Source organism: Bufo gargarizans, chromosome 2 (assembly GCF_014858855.1).
Source record: "Bufo gargarizans isolate SCDJY-AF-19 chromosome 2, ASM1485885v1, whole genome shotgun sequence".
Lineage (NCBI taxonomy): Eukaryota > Metazoa > Chordata > Amphibia > Anura > Bufonidae > Bufo > Bufo gargarizans.
In genome coordinates, this window is record NC_058081.1 from 524,052,216 (window position 1) to 524,064,447 (window position 12,232).

General features: G+C 45.9%; 1 protein-coding gene across 1 annotated transcript in view; it reads right to left on the reverse strand.

The window, feature by feature from the left end:
* Positions 1-969: 969 nt before the first annotated feature.
* Positions 970-12,232, reverse strand: part of LOC122926601 (poly(U)-specific endoribonuclease-A-like) — a 29,831-nt gene continuing 18,568 nt past the window's right edge. Inside the window, exons 5-7 of the mRNA XM_044278026.1 lie at positions 12,059-12,171; positions 10,451-10,604; positions 970-1,847 (exon numbers count right to left, since the gene is read on the reverse strand). Of these exons, the coding sequence (XP_044133961.1) occupies positions 1,584-1,847; positions 10,451-10,604; positions 12,059-12,171 (531 nt within the window). The 3' untranslated portion in view covers positions 970-1,583. The remainder of the gene's footprint in view (positions 1,848-10,450; positions 10,605-12,058; positions 12,172-12,232) is intronic.

Below are 12,232 nucleotides of genomic sequence, written 5' to 3' on the forward strand. Positions count from 1 at the left end.
TTTATGCATACAAACGTAGAGAAATTCTGCACCTTCATAACTTGCTGCTTGCTGGCCATGAATTGAAACTTTCTGGTTTCACAAGAGGCTGAAAACAGGAACAAACCCAACCCTTCTGACAGCTGAGGGCTTGTTAGGTCTAACTGTAATTCCAATATATCTGGCCGTCCACTGCTTTTTTTTCCCTCTAGGGCGGAAGCGCAACACCATGGGGAGACTCATGCCAGATCTAAACCCATTGTTTTCTATGGCATCATTACTGGCATCAGTTGTATTACCTGATGTCTCCCTGGACAGAAAACCGTACCAGTAACTTTCTTCTGCCCGGCCTCTATTTCCAGTTATAGACACTGATGCGTGTGAACCCAGCCTTACAACTGTACCCAGTCTGGACAATCCTGGTAAACACAGCAGCAGCACAAATCTCTCCTGCCCTGATAGTTTGTTACAATGTATCAGTGCAGGTGATTATTTAGACTGGATACAACTGTAACACCTCCTTAGGGTACTTTCACACTTGCGGGACAGGATTACGGCAGGCAGTTCCGTCGCTGGAACAGCCCGCCGGATCCGTCAATATGGACGCAAACTGATGGCACTTGCGGGACAGGATTACGGCAGGCAGTTCCGTCGCAAGAACAGCCCGCCGGATCCGTAAATATGGACGCAAACTGATGGCATTTGTCAATGGATCTGGATCTGTCTGACAAATACATTGAAATACCGGATCTGTCTCTCCGGTGTCATCTGGAAAAATGGATCCGGTATAAATTTTTTTTTTTTTTGCATTTTTAAAGGTCTGTGCATGCACAGACAGGAAAGCTGGATCCGTTTTGCCGGAACACCTAATGCCGGATCTGGCACTAATACACTTCAATGTAAATTAATTCCGGATCCGGCAAGTGATCAGTATTTTTGGTCGGGGATAAAACTGCAACATGCTGCGGTATTTTCTCCGTCCGAAAAACGTAAGAGGGACTGAACTGATGCATCCTGAACGGAATGCTCTCCATTGTGAATGCATTAGGATAAAACTGATCTCTTTTTTTCCGGTATTGAGCCCCTAGGACGGAACTCAATACCGGAAAAGAAAACCCCTAGTGTGAGACCTACTCGGTCAGGAAGAGTTTTAGTCTCGGAATATAAACAAGATTCATTTTCCATTCACTGACAGCAAGCAGACATCTTGAGAATGGCAGTGAATTGCTATGTAAAGTATATTAGATTCCCTACACAATAGGGGGAGGGAGATGTATCAAGATATGACTTTCTGAGGTCAGTTTTGAAAAGTGTGTCAAATTTATCAGAAGTGGATGATGTGTAATAAATGTGGCACATCGTGAAAATTCCCTCCACTTTTCTAGGCCACCCCCTAGCTGATGTACTTTTGTGTGACTCTTTTTGAGACTTTTTCAAAAAGTGGCAATGATAAACCTGTCTAGAAACTCATTACCATACTAAACCTTGCCCATTTTATGCCACTTTTCAAATGGCGAAGGTTTTGGTTTTCTGGCATACAAAGTTGATAGGTTCCCCTCTGTTGAGCAGACACTAGGGGGCAGCAGGTGAAATGTGACAGGAGCTCAGTATAAGTCTGGGTTGTTGCTGCTCAGCAGGGCAGGATAGGCTGTTCCGATATAGCGCCCATGGCGGTTGACAACTATCTGGAGCTCGTATTCCTCCACCCGGACAACCTCTTTGGTGATCTTCTCCTGTGACATCAGGAAAACGATGGTGTAGACGGCGACTTCAAACTCAGGACTGACTCCAATGAAGCTGCTCCCCACCGGTTTGACCATGTCCTTCCAGCTGAACTGCAGGTTGAGCACCTGGTCATCTTCATCAGGCTGGAGAAGAAAGGAAGCATCACACTAAGGACAGAAGACCTCTGAAACCTACTATGAAGATGCGTCTACAACTACTGCTAGTTTGTAAGACTTCAAGGATCCTAATGGCAGGTTTGCTTAGTTATTTGGAGGGATACCCCATACCTTGCCATAAATAATCAAATATGCCATTCAGGACTTCTGGAAAGCTGGGTGACCACAACTAGGATCACATTTACATTGTCAGTCAGCTCTCCCAGGAATGCCGGATATGCCTAGCTGTACTGGAGTGCATATCCTGGACATCTCCATAAAAAAGCAGGCATATCATTCAAGGGCTTCTGGCAAGCTGGGTGACAACCCCTGCTGGAGCTGTAATACCAACCATATTAGTTGTCACATAGCTTTCATGACCAAATGACTGGTCATTTTTTTGGGTGTGGTGGTGGAGCATGACAAAGGGGATTCTTCCTGGTGTTCTTTAAAGAGGTTTTCTGGGAGTTTAACATTGATGGCCTATCCTCAGAATAAGTCATCAACAGTAGTGTGCCTTCATTAGAGGGAGACCACAAGGCAGCTATGGGGCTCGGAGGTGGGGGGCAGTGCTGAACAACTTCATCTCCCAACAAGAAAACACTGCAATTTCATGCAGCTGCCACTAGGGGGAGCGCAATGCAAAAAGCTAATTTCAGCTTTCATTCCAGTAAACCAGTGTTTCCCAACCAGCGTGCCTCCAGCTGTTGCAAAACTACAACTCCCAGCATGGCTGGACAGCCTTTGGCTGTGCAGGCATGCTGGGAGGTGTAGTTTTGCAACAGCTGGAGGCACATTTGGTTGGGAAACACTGCAGTAAACGGTAACTGTATAAATTCCTATGCACTGAGCTCCCTCTAGTGGTGGCTTCAGGCAGCCAGCTTTGTAATACAAGGGAAGCACGCAATTTATCAGTGTATTTCTGCCAGTTGTCTGGTGTAAATATACTGAGAAATATGGCGGTCAGAATGAGCACCAATTCCACTTTTTCAATACAGAAGTCAGATAAAGTGGGTGAAATGGAGGGAGACTTTTTTATTACAATTTCTTAATAAAAAAATTTTGGGCTTAAAAAAAAAAAAACACGTTAATTTGCCAGAAACCTGTGGCGTTGCGCTTTGCATTGCCTGGGAGGCATGCATACTGGGAAACTGTGTAGGGCAGCTGGACCCATTCACATCTGTGTACACCCCTGGTCATCAATGTCACATCGGTGGGGTTCTCACTCCTGGACCCCCCTCCGTGCCGGTCAGCTGTCTGTAGAGGCTGTGGCTCTCTGGTGAGCGCCGTGGCCTCATCCTAGTTCAGTGATGTCACATTCATCAGTCACATAGCCCATTTCCGGCTCAATCCCATTCAAGTGAATGGTCCTGGGCTGCAATACCAAGCAATACCTCACAACAGGTCACAGTGCTCCAGACAAAAAAAAATAACCAGGAGCCATTGGCTCCTAAACAAAAAAAATTGGGAGCCAAATTAAATTTTTTAGTTGCCAATTTAAAATGCATATAATAAAAAAAAAATTAACGGAGAAGATGAGACGCAGGTCACAGTAGTGAGCCAGCACTACATATAGGAGAATACAGTACCACGTACCTCTCACATCCAGTGACATCTTTTGGGGAACAAGGTGACTAAAATTGGCGAATTGCACAGTTTTTTTTTTTTTTTCTATTACGCGGCCTTCACCAGGGCGGAAATATTTTTTTTATATCTCACACTTTTTCGGATGTGGTGATATATAATATGTTTATTTTTTATTGTTTGTAAATTGTCTATGTAAAATTGGGAAAGGGGGCGATTTAACCTTCTCCGGACCACCGTACGCAGGATTGCGTCCTGCCGGCGGCCCTGCTCTTCTGGGTGGACGCGTATACGCGTCCTTTCGCGAGAGCCGAGATTTCCTGTGAACGCGCGCACGCAGGCGCGCGCGCTCACAGGAACGGAAGGTAAGAGAGTGGATCTCCAGCCTGCCAGCGGCGATCGTTCGCTGGCAGGCTGGAGATGTGATTTTTTTAACCCCTAACAGGTATATTAGACGCTGTTTTGATAACAGCATCTAATATACCTGCTACCTGGTCCTCTGGTGGTCCCTTTTGTTTGGATCGACCACCAGAGGACTCAGGCAGCTCACTAAAGTAGCACCAAACACCACTACACTACACTACACCCCCCCCCCCCTGTCACTTATTAACCCTTTATGAACCACTGATCACCCCATATAGACTCCCTGATCACCCCCCTGTCATTGATCACCCCCCTGTCATTGATCACCCCCCTGTAAGGCTCCATTCAGCTGTCCGTATGATTTTTACGGATCCACGGATACATGGATCGGATCCGCAAAACGCATACGGACGTCTGAATGGAGCCTTACAGGGGGGTGATCAATGACAAGGGCGTGATCACCCATATAGACTTCCTGATCACTTCCCTGTCATTGATCACCCCCCTGTCATTGATCACCCCCCTGTAAGGCTCCATTCAAACGTCCGTATGATTTTTACGGATCCATGGATACATGGATCGGATCCGCAAAACACATGCGGACGTCTGAATGTAGCCTTATAGGGGGGTGATCAATGACAGAGGGGTGATCACCCATATACACTCCCTGATCACCCCGTCATTGATCACCCCCCTGTAAGGCTCCATTCAGACGTCCGCATGATTTTTACGGATCCATGGATACATGGATCGGATCCGCAAAACACATGCGGACGTCTGAATGGAGCCTTACAGGGGGGGTGATCAATGACAAGGGGGTGATCACCCATATACACTCCCTGATCACCCCCTGTCATTGATCACCCCCATGTAAGGCTCCATTCAGACGTCCGCATGATTTTTACGGATACATGGATCGGATCCGCAAAACACATGCGGACGTCTGAATGGAGCCTTACAGGGGGGTGATCAATGACAAGGGGGTGATCACCCATATACACTCCCTGATCACCCCCTGTCATTGATCACCCCCCTGTAAGGCTCCATTCAGACGTCCGCATGATTTTTACGGATACATGGATCGGATCCGCAAAACACATGCGGACGTCTGAATGGAGCCTTACAGGGGGGTGATCAATGACAAGGGGGTGATCACCCATATACACTCCCTGATCACCCCCCTGTCATTGATCACCCCCCTGTAAGGCTCCATTCAGACGTCCGCATGTGTTTTGCGGATCCGATCCATGTATCCATGGATCCGTAAAAATCATGCGGACGTCTGAATGGAGCCTTACAGGGGGGTGATCAATGACAGGGGGTGATCAGGGAGTGTATATGGGTGATCACCCCTCTGTCATTGATCACCCCCCTGTAAGGCTCCATTCAGACGTCCGCATGTGTTTTGCGGATCCGATCCATGTATCCGTGGATCCGTAAAAATCATACGGACGTCTGAATGGAGCCTTACAGGGGGGGTGATCAATGACAGGGGGGTGATCAGGGAGTCTATATGGGTGATCACCCCCCTGTCATTGATCACCCCCCCTGTAAGGCTCCATTCAGACATTTTTTTCTCATATTCCACTAACTTGTGTCAAAAAATAAAATCTCACATGAACTCGCCATACCCCTCACGGAATCCAAATGCGTAAACATTTTTAGACATTTATATTCCAGACTTCTTCTCACGCGTTAGGGCCCCTAAAAAGCCAGGGCAGTATAAATACCCCACATGTGACCCCATTTCGGAAAGAAGACACCCCAAGGTATTCGCTGAGGGGCATATTGAGTCCATGAAAGATTTAAATTTTTGTCCTAAGTTAGCGGAAAGTAAGACTTTGTGAGAAAAAATAAAATAAAAATCAATTTCCGCTAACTTATGCAAAAAAAAATAATTCTATGAACTCGCCAGGCCCCTCATTGAATACCTTGGGGTGTCTTCTTTCCAAAGTGGGGTCACATGTGGGGTATTTATACTGCCCTGGCTTTTTAGGGGCCCGAAAGTGTGAGAAGAAGTCTGGGATCCAAATGTCTAAAAATGCCCTCCTAAAAGGAATTTGGGCAGCTTTGCGCATCTAGGCTGCAAAAAAGTGTCACACATCTGGTATCGCCGTACTCAGGAGAAGTTGGGGAATGTGTTTTGGGGTGTCATTTTACATATACCCATGCTGGGTGAGAAAAATATCTTGGTCAAATGCCAACTTTGTATAAAAAAATGGGAAAAGTTGTCTTTTGCCAAGATATTTCTCTCACCCAGCATGGGTATATGTAAAATGACACCCCAAAACACATTCCCCAACTTCTCCTGAGTACGGCGATACCAGATGTGTGACACTTTTTTGCAGCCAAGGTGGGCAAAGGGGCACATATTCCAAAGTGCACCTTTCGGATTTCGCAGGCCATTTTTTACACATTTTGATTGCATAGTACTTCTCACACATTTGGGCCCCTAAATTGCCAGGGCAGTATAACTACGCCACAAGTGACCCCATTTTGGAAAGAAGACACCCCAAGGTATTCCGTGAGGGGCACGGCGAGTTCCTAGAATTTTTTATTTTTTGTCACAAGTTAGCGGAAAATGATGATTTTTCATTTTTTTTCTTTTTTCCTTACGAAGTCTCATATTCCACTAACTTGCGACAAAAAATAAAAAATTCTAGGAACTCGCCATGCCCCTCACGGAATACCTTGGGGTGTCTTCTTTCCAAAATGGGGTCACTTGTGGCGTAGTTATACTGCCCTGGCAATTTAGGGGCCCAAATGTGTGAGAAGAACTTTGCAATCAAAATGTGTAAAAAATGGCCGGTGAAATCCAAAAGGTGCACTTTGGAATATGTGCCCCTTTGCCCACCTTGGCTGCAGAAAAGTGTCACACATCTGGTATCGCCGTACTCAGGAGAAGTTGGGGAATTTGTTTTGGGGTGTCATTTTACATATACCCATGCTGGGTGAGAAAAATATCTTGGTCAAATGCCAACTTTGTATAAAAAAATTGGAAAAGTTGTCTTTTGCCAAGATATTTCTCTCACCCAGCATGGGTATATGTAAAATGACACCCCAAAACACATTCCCCAACTTCTCCTGAGTACGGCGATACCAGATGTGTCACACTTTTTTGCAGCCAAGGTGGGCAAAGGGGCACATATTCCAAAGTGCACCTTTCGGATTTCGCAGGCCATTTTTTACACATTTTGATTGCATAGTACTTCTCACACATTTGGGCCCCTAAATTGCCAGGGCAGTATAACTACGCCACAAGTGACCCCATTTTGGAAAGAAGACACCCCAAGGTATTCCGTGAGGGGCATGGCGAGTTCCTAGAATTTTTTGTCGCAAGTTAGTGGAATATGAGACTTTGTAAGAAAAAAATTTTTTAAATAAAAATCATCATTTTCCGCTAACTTGTGACAAAAAATGGGGTCATTTGTGGGGCTTTTCTACTGTCTGGGCATTGTAGAACCTCAGGAATCATGACAGGTGCTCAGAAAATCAGAGCTGCTTCAAAAAGCGGAAATTCACATTTTTGTACCATAGTTTGTAAACACTATAACTTTTACCCAAACCATTTTTTTATTGCCCAAACATTTTTTTTTTTATCAAAGACATGTAGAGCAATAAATTTAGTGAAAAATTTATATATCGATGTCTTTTTTTTGCAAAATTTTACAGCTGAAAGTGAAAAATGTCATTTTTTTGCAAAAAAATCGTTAAATTTCGATTAATAACAAAAAAAGTAAAAATGTCAGCAGCAATGAAATACCACAAAATGAAAGCTCTATTAGTGAGAAGAAAAGGAGGTAAAATTCATTTGGGTGGTAAGTTGCATGACCGAGCGATAAACGGTGAAAGTAGTGTAGTGCAGAAGTGTAAAAAGTGGCCTGGTCATGAAGGGGGTTTTAGCTAGCGGGGCTGAAGTGGTTAAACTTTTAGTATTTTGGTGTTTTATTAACTTTTTTTTAAACTTTTTATTTAATAACCACTTCCTCCCTTAGGGGCTATAACCTGGATCTTTTAATCCCTTGTCCTATTCACCCCGATAGAGCTGTATCAGGGAGAATAGGACTTCACACTCTCCCTGCTGCCCCGGGCTTTGTGCACACAGCAACAGGGAGATTACCATGGCAGCCAGGGCTTCAATAGCTTCCTGGGCTGCCATGCTAACAGATTGGAGCCCCAGCAATGTAATCTGCCACTGCCACCAATGGAGGGGAGGGGACCCTGTGGCCACCATATAACAATGAGGGGGGGGGGGGGGCTGTGGTCACTGCGCCACCAATCATACTATTAATGGGGGGTGGGGGCGCACAGCGTCACCAATGAATGCAAAAAAAAAAGAAGACCTTTTTATGGGTTCCAACAATATGAACTTAGTAGCAGGCTACATAGAGCGGCGCCCAGGGATCACCCTGCACTTACTATTATTCCTGGGCGCTGCTCCGTTCGCCTGCTGTGGCCCCCCGGTATTTTCAACATTCAGAACAAGGAGGAGAAGGGCAGAGCTCAGAGCCAGGGAGAAAAAAAAACTCCTTGGCTCTGAGCTGCGATTGGACAGCGCTGCTCTTAGGGAGAAGGAGAGACACTGGCGTCTCCTCCTCCTTGCTCTGAATGTTGAAAATACCAGGGGCCACAGCGGAGCCCAGGAATAATAGTAAGTGCAGGGTGATCCCTGGGCGCCGCTCTACAGCCTGCCACTAAGTTCATATTCTTTGGACCCATGAAAGGTCCTCTTTACTCATTTATACAAGTGTCGGCAGCGGTATCACAGACCCGGCCTTAATAACAGGGCATGCGATCCGCGGCAATTAACCCCTCAGATGTGGCACCTGAGGGGTTAATTGTCGCGTATCGCATGCCCTGCTATTGAGGCTGGGTCTGTGATACCGCTGCCTATACTTGTGTTAATATGTTTTACATTCATTGGTGGCGCAGTGGCCACAGCTTCTCCCCTCCTCCTCCCTCCAATTCCCCATTGGTGGCAGTGGCGGCCACGTCACAGTGGGGAGGGAGGGACTCCCTTCTTCTCCACTGTGCTACTGAAGAGAACATGGTGCGTGCCATGTTCTTTAACTGATACTAGGCTGCGCAGCAGCGCGGCGGTCCAGTCGCAAATGGCGACAAGACTAAAAAGTTTTGTCGCCATCTCCAAAATTTAAGGAGCATTGGCGACCATTTTGGTCGCCATCTGGAGCCCTGGGTTATCAATATCAGAGTCCAAACATGGCACCCCTACGGATCAGCATGCGGCACAGTCTGCTTTCATCACCATAGACTGTGTTTCTGGCGTGGCAGCTGCACAAAACAACTGATCAGTAGGGGTGCTGTGTGTGGACTCCCACCAATTTGATATTGATGACCTAACCTGAAGATAGGTCATCAATTGCTGTAACCTGTTAACCCTTTTAAATCAGACATCATATTGTACAATGCTAGAGCCAGCCCAAACACAGATGGATTAATTGCTCTGCTAGATTCATATCCAACTGGCAGCATAGAGGGTGTGTCCTTTCTGCAGCAACTCTCTCCCTATCACAGCTCAGGGTGTGTCCCCTTTCTCGGGGGGGGGGGGAGGTCCCGTGTACTCCCCATCCCAGCTTCTTACATAGATATGGCTGGTGGTAGTTTAAGGATGGAATTGAGCATGTGTATCCACCTCAGCAATGTTACAGAGGAAAAGAACACAGCAGGTGGTGCTATATAGATACATTTTTTATTACATGTAATTACAGAAGTACTCAGATTCTGGTGCTCAGTGTCGGACTGGGGTAACTAGGGCCCAACAGTAAAATTCATTCTGGGGAACCATTGTAAAGCTACATGAATATATTACTACCCAGTTTTTACATTGACATAGTCAATGTACTGTATAGCATCTGAGCCAACCTATCTATATGTCAGTCTACTGTGCCATGTGCCACTTGAGCATGGGTACGGGACTAGGGGCCCACCAGGGGATTCACCTGTTCCCCTGTGGGCCAGTCCGAGCCTGCTGGTGCTGCTTTCAAAAATGTAGAATATTTTTCATAGGAAAACCCCTTTAAAACCGTGTCATGCTCCTCCTCCCCGCAGAACACAGAGAATCACTTTCGTCTGAGGTGTTCCATTAAAGGGTCACTCTGCTCGCTATTACTAGGTCAGTACTTATTCATGGTATTCATGGTCAGTACTTATTCTGGAGGAGCCCCCATGACTAGGTGAACGGGTCAGTGGAGCCCCCATGACTAGGTGAACGGGTCAGTGGAGCCCCCATGACTAGGTGAACGGGTCAGTGGAGCCCCCATGACTAGGTGAATGGGTCAGTGGAGCCCCCATGACTAGGTGAACGGGTCAGTGGAGCCCCCATGACTAGGTGAACGGGTCAGTGGAGCCCCCATGACTAGGTGAACGGGTCAGTGGAGCCCCCATGACTAGGTGAACGGGTCAGTGGAGCCCCCATGACTAGGTGAACAGGTCAGTGGAGCCCCCATGACTAGGTGAACAGGTCAGTGGAGCCCCCATGACTAAGTGAACAGGTCAGTGGAGCCCCCATGACTAAGTGAACAGGTCAGTGGAGCCCCCATGACTAGGTGAATGGGTGCTCCCAGTCTAATAACTAATATCCATCACATGATAATGTATTGGGGCCTGGAGACCCAAGTTCTTACCCGGCTCTTGTAGCGACGGGCCACAAACCCTTTATAGTCTATGTTATTCCTCTTCTCCTGTAGGTAGAACTGGACCCAGTTGTGGAGCCCCATAATCTCCTGCCCTCGCTTTGACTCACCCACAAACACGTGCTCAAAGCCACAAGAATCTGGTCTGCAAAGAAAAGAAATGAAAACAATGTACAACCCCCATCATTCTGTATTCAGTCCATACTACTGACCTGTCCTCCTATGCTTACTGGGAAACTGTAGGTTCTCAATAGGAGACTGAATACTTTCACTAAGCAGCACTCAGATCATGTGCTACCCAATGTCTGCTACATTAGCAACTTGGTCCCTAGGTCTCCTGTATACCTAGGTGTAGTGGTCATGCTGCAGGTCCTACTACCACTAATTGAGTGGCAAAAATGTATGTGGTTTTACAGTGAATTGCTGCTGTTCTGCAGCTAGCACAGGTTAAGCTTATTTGCGCATTTGCGGTAAAGCGGCTTGCAGTTTTTAAAGCGCAGTTCCTGGACGTGTTGTAAGAACCGAGCATGCCCACTACTGCTAAATGCAACCAAGATGAGAGCTTTGTGACGGAGTACGGTAACTGGTGTGCTGTGTAGGTCAGAAATCAATGGACCTACACATTTGTACATCAGATAATTCATAGTAAATAGCATTCAGAAAGATGGCTGAAGGAAGTGCAAAAGTATTCAACTCCCTTTATAAACTTGCCCATATATTTAAAAAAAAAACATTAAAAGGCAGAGGGGTTGTCCGCTTAATGTCAAGAGAATGGATTTATCTTCTGCTGGGGTGGCAATCGTTAAAAAAAGGACAACCAATATGGCAATGGACTTAAAGGGGTTGTCCAAGTTAAATAAAAAATAAAAAAGCACTGTAAATCTGATGGCCAGCAATATATACATAAGCTAAGCAAGTTTTAGGCAAAAAAAACCCTATATTTCCTAATTTCCATTTTTTTTACAGACAGAAAAAAATAAAAATAAAAAAAGATTGCATTCCACATTTTTACGGACCCATAGACTTTAATGGGGCCACGTCCTGATGTTCACAGTTTTATTTGTTTTGTGGAGCCATAGAACGGAAGTAAAGGGTGCCATAGAAGTGTATGGGCATCTAATCCGCAAAAAAACGGATCCGCATTTTTTGGACAGCATATGGGCGTCTGAATAAGCCCTAAAGGTGGTACACTGCCTGCAGTCTGACTGCTGGGATACTCTTGTTGTATGTGTGGGACTACAGTCCCAACTGTACAGTACAATCACAGTGCTGATACATATGGGATCTTCCCCCTGCCTCTTCTTGTGCAATGCTCTGCAGACAGCATAAGAGTACAGAGGAGAGAACTCCTCCAGTCTATTTGTTTGCAGGGGAGGGGGGGGGGGGGGGATCCTGTGCACAGCATTTATATCTGGAGAAGAGGAAACCCTTCTCCAGGTTCTTGTCTGTATACAAAAACCAAAAAAATAACTTGGACAACCCCTTTAACACTTTTACCTAAATGGCCATGAAATAAAAATGCTTACATCTCTAAGTGAAAGAGCCTGCTGCTTTGTCTTGTGATTTAAGAAGATGTGCCCCTATTTGGGTCGCACTCACCCCTTCCCTGGTTCTCGGCTGTACAGCTGGAACCAGATGCTGTATAACTGAGATTTGAAGTCCTTCAGATTCGGCTTTGCCAATTTTTTCTTGACGAGATATTCATGAGTAACCTTCAACACAACATAAAGGGTTAACTCTGCCTAATCCCATTTATCAAGGCAATTACAATAA